This window comes from Ziziphus jujuba, chromosome 6, assembly GCF_031755915.1.
Source record: "Ziziphus jujuba cultivar Dongzao chromosome 6, ASM3175591v1".
Taxonomy (NCBI): Eukaryota; Viridiplantae; Streptophyta; class Magnoliopsida; order Rosales; family Rhamnaceae; genus Ziziphus; species Ziziphus jujuba.
In genome coordinates this window covers 10,303,149-10,313,732 of record NC_083384.1, presented here as the reverse complement: position 1 = coordinate 10,313,732, position 10,584 = coordinate 10,303,149, and the positions used below count along the sequence as shown (strand labels likewise).

At 33.0% G+C, this 10,584-nt stretch overlaps 1 protein-coding gene across 2 annotated transcripts; it reads right to left on the bottom strand.

Annotated features, from left to right (window-relative positions):
- Nucleotides 1-210: 210 nt before the first annotated feature.
- LOC107431037 (protein BREAST CANCER SUSCEPTIBILITY 2 homolog B) lies at nt 211-7,622 on the bottom strand. Of its 2 annotated transcripts, XM_025078995.3 has the most exons (21): nt 7,329-7,619; nt 7,103-7,249; nt 5,628-6,680; nt 5,416-5,540; nt 5,172-5,326; nt 4,733-4,855; nt 4,454-4,651; nt 4,290-4,371; nt 4,141-4,191; nt 3,966-4,041; nt 3,743-3,854; nt 3,547-3,618; nt 2,960-3,158; nt 2,699-2,881; nt 2,336-2,475; nt 2,205-2,267; nt 1,864-2,077; nt 1,154-1,321; nt 988-1,070; nt 672-739; nt 211-583 (listed from the first exon to the last, which is right to left on the bottom strand). In XM_025078995.3, the coding sequence occupies exons 1-19, from the start codon at nt 7,498-7,500 to the stop codon at nt 1,014-1,016; spliced, it is 3,390 nt and encodes a 1,129-aa protein (XP_024934763.3). In that variant the 5' UTR covers nt 7,501-7,619; the 3' UTR covers nt 211-583; nt 672-739; nt 988-1,013. The 2 variants fall into 2 exon arrangements, with proteins under 2 accessions (XP_024934763.3, XP_024934764.3); XM_025078996.3 differs by lacking the exons at nt 211-583; nt 672-739; nt 988-1,070; nt 1,154-1,321 and having other exon boundaries at nt 1,942-2,077; nt 2,205-2,280; nt 7,329-7,622.
- Nucleotides 7,623-10,584: the final 2,962 nt, after the last annotated feature.

Here is a 10,584-nt window from a genome sequence, read left to right as displayed (position 1 = left end):
AAATATCAAATATGAATAAAAAAAATTGGAAAAAAAACAAAATTCGGAACTTTGTTTTTTTTCTTTTCTTTCTTCCCCAGTAGAACTTAACGCTATTAGAACTATACGAATCAATTTAAAATGTTCAAAAGTGTATGCACAAATTACATTCTACCCTAAAATTTGCACAATTTTTCTTTTTTGTTTTGGAATGAAAATTTACACGTAAACTTAAAAAATCGTTCAATAAGAACAATAAATATAAACTTCTTTCTATTTGTACAGATGGTATTACTTGACGACCAGCAAAAACTTTGCATGACTGGACGTTTCTACCAAATCCAGACGTCCAGCAAATTCACCACCAGCCCTTTTCCTGCACTAGGAAGAAAGTGTACGGAAGAACCAAAATTGCCCAAAGAGCAATAACCAAAGCTGTTATTTGTTGGAGTTGCTTATCAGAAAAAATAATTCTATCTTAGCCAGTTCCAGGTCTATAAATCAAAAGCAACAAATTCATGGCCCGAGTCTTAACTGAATATGCTTTTACAAATTTCTTTCCTAAAGAACTTTTCCCAATTCAATGCTGGGGAAAAAAATGCCCCTGCAATAAAAGCAAAAATAAATAACTACATAATTAAAAAATTCAGGTATAAATAGGATTATTCATAACAAGGAACAAAGTATCTTACCATAAGATGATGAAACTTCTTTAGCATTCTTGATTACAAACTCATGACATCCATCCTGAACTCAATAACTGGGCCAAGAAGAAGTATAATTTTATGAAAGCAAAAAATAATATTCTGAACCGTGCGAGGAAGTTTATCTTGTTACTAACCATATTAATCATCAAATTATGATTTCAAATTAACTAGAACCGCAAATATTACTCTTTATCCTAATATCAGTCAGGAACATCTATAAGTATTAATGAAACTGAAGAAAAATAAAATCAAGAGGAAATATTCTGAGAAATACAAGAGAATAAGAGACAAGGAGATTCACCAGTCAATTGGCATCACGATTCACCTTTAGCCTTTACAGTCACCAATAATAAATAAAACCTTCTGCCTAAGTTTATCAGTAGTCTGCAAAAGTACACAGCAAAAGGTGTTAATTGTCAAAGCATGGAAACACTTCTAACGTGAAAGAAAAGTTCTAAAATGCAGACCAAGGTAGAGATCTTTGCCCATCTTTCAGCAGAGGCAGCTGCATCTTTGAGGTGAGAGCAATGTGGAGTGTTAAAACTCAAAAAATAGGAAGAATTTTCTGAAGCTTCAGCTACCCAGAGATTATTCATTTGGTCTTTTGCTCTTTTTACGATATTACAAAAACCAGCCTGCAAAGAATATAGCAGGTTGCGTTGAAAAATTTTAATAAGAAAAAGAATAGAAATTATATTACATAACGTTTTAATAAAACGCAAGTTGCATTGGGAGGAACAAAAGGGATGTATCGGGTGTGGCAGCAGAAAACTATCATGCATTTAGCTTATTCCAACCATATGAACAAGAAGCTACGACAGGATAAGCTCATGTCTTTGCCTATTTTTTGTGTCACAAATAACCACAAGCGGGTGGGTTGCCTACAAATCTAAATTTAAGATCAACAACTTACTATTGAAGATTGCAGATGATTACCTCACCTGAACCACAACTTAAAATCAAACTCTTTACTTTCTTGAGATGCCATCAAGTGATTACACGAAACACAGTAACACATTAAGAAAGAAAGATGACCTCCATAACCTCCCGTAAGTTGGTAGTCCTTTCCAAGATACTATCTAGGTTTACTAGCTTTTTGCCTCTTTATACCAAATCATATGATATCCAAAAGCAGTATCACTCTGAAGTTGACAACCAAAAGATAACATGTACTCACCGTTGATCCAGCAAGATTACAGTTGATTGGTGAAAACAAATCATCATCATCAGTATAAGGTGAGCAGAAGCAGATGGCAAGCAAAGAATTAGAAAATTCTTCCGATTTTAATTCAGATATGGAGCCATCTGTCACAAACACCCACTGTTTCTTTACATGAGCAGCTCTGTAGACCTCCCCCACAAAGACAACAAATGCAGCTATATCAAACTCACTGAAAATTTCAAAGAAAATATGTAAAAATAAACAAGATTAGAGACAATATAGAAGTAAATACAAACGAGTTTAGAAACAATGTTTTTGACAAAATCATCAATAAAACAGTGAGGTATAACATTCACCTGGAAAGAGAGACTTCACCCAAATTTGACAGTTGCACTGACTTACGAGGTCTGAAAAATGGTCTGCAAAGGACAACTACAAAATTTAACTTGAGTTGCTCTGTTAAGGAAAATAGAAAATTACTACTCACTTGAAATGTTCTATTGCTTGTGGAGATAAAGGATGCCAGACTGTGGATCCTCTTGTTTGCAGGTAAATGGTATCACCTTCAGTATTTATTGGTAGAAGTCCCGAAATATCATATGCCTTACCCTCAGCCAGCTCAGTTTGCTGCCATATTAGGAAGATATAACTTAAAGTACTCCTAAACTGTTCACAATTAGCAAATAGAAAATAAACATGCAAAGGACTAGAGTTCCTTTACTTATCCTGGCAGCCAACATTTTTTTTGGTAAATCTGGCAGTCAATGCGTAATTAAGGACATTGTGCATGTAACATGCAAGAACCGGATATGGAAGTGAGGAACTAACAAAAAGACACGCATGAAGCTACCTGCTTCTCTGTGGGGTTCCAGATTGTTATCAAGCCTTCTTTAGGTATGTCCTTTCCTTGATAGAGTTTACTCGTTAGTCCAACCACTCTTACCCTCATAAATGAGTTGACTTCTCTCTTACCTAAGCCAGCATCTGTTAATGCTTTCTCAACTGATTTCTCTATGTCAGACTGCTTTATTGCCTAAGGTCAGACCTGCCATGGTTAATAATCTCTTTCTACATGAAACCTCATTAGTCAAGCGGAGAGTTTGAAACACACCTCTATTTTCGCTTGATACGATGCAAAAGAACTCAATTGCTCTGGGCTCATCTCTGCCATTAAAACTTCAGGTTCAGAGGCTGTCTCTAGTATCTTCAAAATTTTTGCCCCTTCTTCACTGTCACTATCATTATGGGTATTTGGATGTTTTATCCCTCTTTGAAACTCAGAAACAATGCCCTCTATAATAATAGAGCGTCTGCAGGCAAATATAAAGTCACATATCACTTGATATTTAAGTTTTCAATATATATATATATATATGATGAATCCAGTATTATTGATATGCAAAATATGTTACTAATATAAGGTGTTGAATAACAAACAAAATGGTCAAGAAATTCAAAATTTTAATATTGCTAGAAATTTGAGAGAATAAACAGAAATTAGGAGAAAAGCATAAATAGAATAAAACTAAAAATGCATATTTAATCAATTATCCAATGTTATAATTAAAGTGTATATATATAATGCAATGAAAGATTTTTATTTTTATTTGATGATGAAAAATGCAACTAAAATTGTTCAAAATTATCTCAAATAAAAATTAACCAACTTATAATTGGCTTCCATGATTAAAGAGTCACCTTTGGCTGTATGATTGCACCGCCTTAGTTTCCATTCTCTCTGATCTCACAATTGATCTTCCATTACTTAACCTGGATGGTTGGTAGAAGAATAACTTTTTCATCACAAAAGGAATAGAATATGCTTTATCCGAACATATATATACATGTAATAAATTATAAAGTAAAAGTATGAGACAAACATTTCTGAAATTACCTTTCCTTGTAGAGAACGGGGTATATTCGTGTGATTCCAACTAATGTCCGAGGAACTGGTCCCCCATTGCCCTTTATGCTTTTAAATGCTAAAGGAGCACCAACACCCTTACCTATTATAATGGAATAAGGACCATCCATAAGAAGGCAAGAATATGAGGTTTCAAAAGAACTGAAGGTCACATAAGATGAGAAAATAAACTAAAGTATTAATTGATACTTACAAAATCCCAGTCGATCAGCCCAATGAGCTCTGTATGTTCCATTTATGTGCAGCAGTAAATTAACTGTTCTTGGAACCTAAGTTGTAACAGAAAACTGAGAAATCCCTCTAATAACAGCAAGTAAAACTTTTATAACTTGATTTCATCCAAAAATTCTAAAGCTGGTCAGAAGAACCTCAAGTGGTGAAACGGGCCCAACCCAGCCAAACAATCCTGCTCCCCAAATCTACATAAAACATAGTATACCATTAACAAAAGGCAATTCTAAATGAAATTCTCTGATCAAGGAACAAACAATAAAACTAATTAATGAAAACACCTTACCCGAAGTTTCTGTCCAACAAACATTTTTCCAGAAGCAAGCTGCTTTGACAGCAGTGCATCCAAAACAGCATTTACTGAATACCTGTAACAAAACATATTTTTAGATGCTAGAGATCTTCAAAGGTGGTCTAAGTATGTAAGAGTGTATGTTTGCATTTCCATACCACCCATCCGTTAGTTCAACTTTTGTAGCACCATTAGTTTCAGCCTGATCTAGATCTGTAGTGCTATCCTCAATCTGTGGTTCACAATTTGAACAAACTGCAGAAATGCATAGGACCAACATTGTGGAAGGTGAAGCATCCCCTTCAAGAATTCTTTTAATTGCCGAACGGTGACCATGGTTCACTTCTCTTTCATATCTACACACGCATTTGACATGTTTCTCACCAATTTCTCCAAACCCAATGGTAAAACATAAAATAATACAACAACTAGGATACCTATACTTCAATTCCTCAAGCACATTGGAAATTGTCAAAAATTTTCCAGCGCATTTAGTTGGATAGCATCTCTCATAACATGCCAGTTTCCAGATGATCCACTTGTAGTGATTCATTACCCACCTAGAATACAAGTACAGCATATAATATTAAACAAAAAATTAGTGAGATAATATCAAACAATCTAAACAATTAACCATTCAAAAGTACTCTACTGATCAATATATGGAGTTTTAAAGTGTGCCAAGTCTACAAATCCAAAGGTGTTGTGGATCCCAACAATCTTATTTCATTCGATTATAGGAGAAAACTTGATGCTAGCAATCACCTTCAATATTTCACTAAATTTAAAGTAGCCATTTTTTTCCAAAGTTTTGCATACATCGACATACAAGGACCAATATAACTCCAACAAGGTGAAGGGGAAAGAAAAATCTACTCTTTGGAAGCAAATTGTGAGGAAGCTCCAGCTTGACCGAGCATGTGGAAAAATGCTTCTGCTCCTATGCAACTTACGCCAGAGGAATCAGGAAATGTATACTTTTCTGCATTATCTGATCTGATCCATCTGACCTGATCTGAGAAACATGCCAACTATATTCGTTTGATTACAAAAAGTGTATCAGTATCAATAGCAAATATTATCTTTTGAGAACAACTAACATCATCATGAGCCTAAATACCATGTTATTTTCTGATGGAGGCACTCCAAAATATTCCTTGATGTACTTTCTTTTAACCTGGAAAGGATATCGAATGGAAACCCTTCCTTTGCAACAGGAATGTTTAGAGGACAAAGTAGAAAGACCTGATAGAACATGTACCATGTATGAGGAGCATAAATGTCGGTCACCATAGGAAAATTAATTCACATAAAATCTTAAATGAAATTTACCCTTAGGAACAAAAGGGATATTCTTATTGACAGGAGTGGTGAATTTAGAGCTACGAGGCCTCTTGAATGGAGAGACAGAAGTTCTTCCGATTCTCTTCTTTTCATTAGTTGGTTGTTTAATGCCCATACTCTTTGTGCCAATTGTATTTGATATATCAACCAAATGCCCTCCTCGTGACATTCCAACTGGATTCTTCCTTAAAGCAATATCATTTGCCAAAGAGATATCTACTACTGTATTGGACACCGAGGATCCATTACTTAGGGGCTTCTGCAAACAAGTTGTGTTGCTGTTTGGCCAGCAAATATTATCATCACTAACAGCATCAAATTGGTTTATCAAGTTGGCCCCTAAATTTTTAGTTCCTGAATTGAGTGCCAGCTGTAATTGATTAGAAGTTGAGCGAAAAGGAGATACAAAGCTTTTAGATGCATGCTTGCTCTTAGCCATTTCCTGATTAGATAAGCTAGAGCAAGAATCATTTTCCCCATTCAACAAACTCCCATTAAAACTTCTCCCATTTGGAAATGCAAAAACTGAATCATTTGTATCCCCTTCACTCAAGAAAGTTCCCAACTCTGGGTCACCAAGAAGACTCCTTGCACGTTGCAGTGCATCGCTGGAGACAGATAATGATCTTCCACCTGCGGTATGGAACTTGATTGGTGGCGGTTTGGGAGCCGAATTCTGCATTGTGGATTGCATAAAATGAGGTTTTGCCCCATTTTTAAATCTACTTTGCCCAAAATCAGTCTTATGAATCAGTGAAGATCTTGAAACTGATACATCAACATTAGGAGGACCATTATCTGCCTCCAAACCCAACAAGGTCTTTGCTCTGGCAAGACCATCTGAAGATATATTGACTAATTTCCCTGAGCCCGTCTGGAAAAGCGAATTAGAGAAACCACATTCATCAGCTCTAGCTTCCACATGGCCCGTCTGGAAAATTGAACTAGAGAAACCAAATTCATCATCTCCAGCTTGCACATGGCCTGTCTGGAAAAATGAATTAGAGAAACCATTTTCATTGTCTTTAGCTTGTATTTCACCTGCGCAATATAATAAGGTCAAACAAATGGTAACAATTAAGTTGGCCTTCCAAGATCATAAATCTGCAAATATACTCTTACATTAAGTGTAACAACAATCTCTCTCACACTAAACCCATTTTTTTAGTTTTTCAGTATCTATGTAGCTAAATAAGTCTATGTTTTTCATTTCCTTGCGATGAGAACCATAATTTCACAAAATGTAAACCAATCTTCCCAGCAACTAACCAGAAGATTAAGATAATGGCAAATAGGGGCAGTAAAATTTCAAAAATCAGAGAATTTCACTGGCAATTTAGGATACTCTAGCAATGAATTATATAGAAACAATACTAAAAATCAACCAAAAACATAAAATCAAATTATTGATCAAATAAGCGATTATAGAAAATTACGAACAAATCCAAGGAAAAGGACTAAACCTCCTTCCATATCAGCATCATTTCCAAGAACCGATAATGCTTTGGCTATGGAAGACTGTTTCACCTCAACTGACCTCCCTAGTCCAGTTTTGAACATCGGGAACTTAGCAACGCCTTCATCGCGATTCTCAAGAAGCTTCGAACATCCTATAGACGGAAACATACTGTCATAGTACACTAAACAGACAGAAATAGGAAAGGAAAAAGTTCGGATGAAGGAATTTACCTTGAAGCAAGAGATCGGCCATGGAAGGTAAACTAGAGCTTGAGTCGTGCCCTTGAATAAGAGACGAGTTGCCATTTCCTGGTTCGTCTTGGTGTTGAGTCTCGACGTTTTGATCGGAGATTTCCCACCGGAAACTTTTTCCGTCCCCGGATAATATCTGCCACGTAGACATTGACTGGTTACCCTGGATTCCTGATTGTCGTCGTGGTTTGGGTCTCGAATTTTCCTCTGGCAGAATAATAAAATGCGGTTTTTATTTTCTTTTCTTGACCAAAAAAAAAAAAAAAAACCAATGGCGGGAAAGTTGAAACAGATGGAGGGGAAAGAAAAGTTCTCCTTTTTTCATTCGATTATTTCAAAAATTGGGCTGGGCTTGAAAAATTGGCTAAATGCAGCCTTTCTGGGCTAAGCTCAATTCAGATGAACCTCCAGTTTCTTTAAAAGGGAATTTCAAATTAAATAAATAAATAAACTTATAAAAACTAATAAAAAGAGGTGTTTTAGGCATTTTTCATGATCCCAAAAAAATATATATATATATTATATTAAGTAAAAGAAGTTCATCCTTGGTTATCCCAAGTAGAAGTTTGGGAACAGCTGGCTCAATTGTATTTTCCCACATAGGGCCCTGAAAATTAGTAGTCAAAAAACTACACAGCAATGTCAAAAACTATAAATTTTCATACATGTGGATTTGATTTTGATCAGATCTCAAGCAACCAAAATCTAGTTTTCCTCATTTGAAAGTATAGTGATATGACTATGTAACATAATTTAGTGCATGTGCATTTGTGCACTCCTAATTCAAACATCGTTCGTATTTTATCTTCACAAATCTCCATTCAAAAGCATATAAAAAATGAATATAGCCTAGTGGGTTCACATCCATCCACACGTGAGGTCCTATTCACCGAAGAAAATAATAATAATAATAATAATAATAATAAATCCCTACCTTAGGTCCTAGAATAGCCCTACTGATAAACCAAATATATATATATATATATGTATACAAAATTGAAGTCATAAAACCATGGACAAAACATATAATTAATAAATAAATAAATAATAATAAACATTTTTCTGGACCGACTGAAAAAAAGCGAATTGAATAAATCATATTTAGTCTAAAATCAACTTAATTCAAAAGTTCAAACTAAACCCACATGCAGCGAGATGGAATTGAAACTTTTACATCTACGATCGTAGGTTAGGTCACTTACCCTCACCAACTTCAATATGAAAAATAAATAAATAAATAATGCCAACAAGTTTTATTGAAAAATAACAAGGCTATCCTATTGTGCTTCTTAGTATATCAATGAATACTGTGGGAGTTTTAGCAACAGATTTTAATAGGATAAAATTTCGATAAATAATAATTTTATTAAATAAATAAAATTATTTATCACACTTTAGGGTAATGTATTAAATGAATAACCTTGCTAAATGCATAATATGATAAATTGTTAAAAAAATCCTTTAAAACCAATCAAATATATAAATTAATAATTAATTAAATTTTGGTAAAAATAACATATGTATATATATAAACATTTATAATACATATTAGGGAAATTTTACTTTAACAGTTTTTATTTTTTTCAACTTAGTTTCTTTTCAAAATATGTACTAAACTAAACTAAGTCTCATCTTTAATTATTCATAATGCATACATGATATTTGACATGTTATTTTTATTTTGTAGTAAATAGTTACTTAAAGTTAGTGGTAGTACAGTTTGAAGCTAAGAAACAATGATTAAAACGCAATTGTGCTATGGATCATTATCATTATTGATGATCATATTTATTAAGCCTCAAATAAATACAACATCATTTTGTTTCTGGGCTTTTGTGAATATGTTTAATATTAACTTTTATTTATTTACATGTTACTATTAAGATTTAATATGCACAAACTGACTTTTTACTAAATATTTTTTTTGATAAATAGTTATAAATATGTATTGGTAAAATGAAAAATGCATATATAATCAGTAAAATTATTTCTCACAAAAATATAAAATTCTTTTTAAACTAACAAATATTCATTTGACAATAAATTAATAAATTATTTATTTATCAAAAATAAATAATATTTTAAAATTAAGAATTGTTTACAATGCCATAAGTATTGATTTATAAAGGTTTTAGTGCAGTGTCCTAATATCAAACGTCTGCCTAATTGATTGAAAAGCATAGGAAACATGTTTTCAAGCACAAAAAAAAAAAAAAAAAGTACAGGAAACATGTTAATAAAACATTTATAGGGCCCCTATCATTTTCCTTTAAAAAAGGCAACAAAATTAGTAATTGCACTCCCACTCCCTGGCATAAAAAGTAAAAAACAGAACGAGAAAATCCATTTATGTGGCTTGTGACAACTACGGAGCCATGATCAATCAGCCAGGCAATTCCCTCATGTGGGTTGTCTGAGTGGCTAAAATCCATAAAACCAATCATATATACGTATTATTTTTATTATAATAATAATTATTATTATTGTTTATATATTTAAAAGTAAATCAGATATTTATATACTATAAATTTTATGCTGAATTCATTAAAAAAAAAAAAAAAGCACTTTTTTTTCCGTGGAGGGACTTATAAAATCTCACTCTATTTCTAATTGGAAAAACGATGCTCCTTAAAGTAACTTAAGATTGCTCTGAGGCAGAAAAAATAAAATGAGATTTTGTTTTCTAATATAAAACGAGTTTAATTGGATCAAGCGCACATAAATTTTTAGAAGAGTGTTGGGCATTTTCCTAAGCAAATGTTGTTAAAAACCCTTTATAATAAATTATTACCATACTGGTATATACCTTTTTTTTTTTTTTTTTTTTTTTTTACTGACGAAGGAAATTGTATGAATAAGAAGAAGACAAATATACATACAGATACATTGGCGATGAATCAAGATGTCATGTGATAGTCATTTCACATTCTTAATTCCTGATGTTAATAAAATTTTAAAAAATAACAAAGAAAAATACAAAATCTGAATGATTATTTGGAAAACCCTAGATTGAGAGACCCATGCTGGTATATACTGTTTCAACCAAACCCTATCTTTATTATTATTATTTTTTTTACTTTTATTCTCCAAAATTGCTCATTTGTTTACTATATTTTAAAATGTCTAAATGACAATAATAGGTTGTACTTTATGTTGTACATGACTTTATGTAACATCGGAGTGCCAATAACAAAAAATTAAAGAAAAACAAAAAAAGGAACATCGGAGTGTCAAA

Coding starts and splice junctions, on each gene's coding strand:
- LOC107431037 (XM_025078995.3), bottom strand. CDS start 7,500: ATGTCTACGTGGCAGATATTATCCGGGGACGGAAAAAGTTTCCGGTGG. Junction 2,476..2,698: donor GGAACCCCACAGAGAAGCAG/GTAGCTTCATGC, acceptor CTAATATGGCAG/CAAACTGAGCTGGCTGAGGG. Junction 2,268..2,335: donor CAAGCAATAGAACATTTCAA/GTGAGTAGTAAT, acceptor TGTCCTTTGCAG/ACCATTTTTCAGACCTCGTA.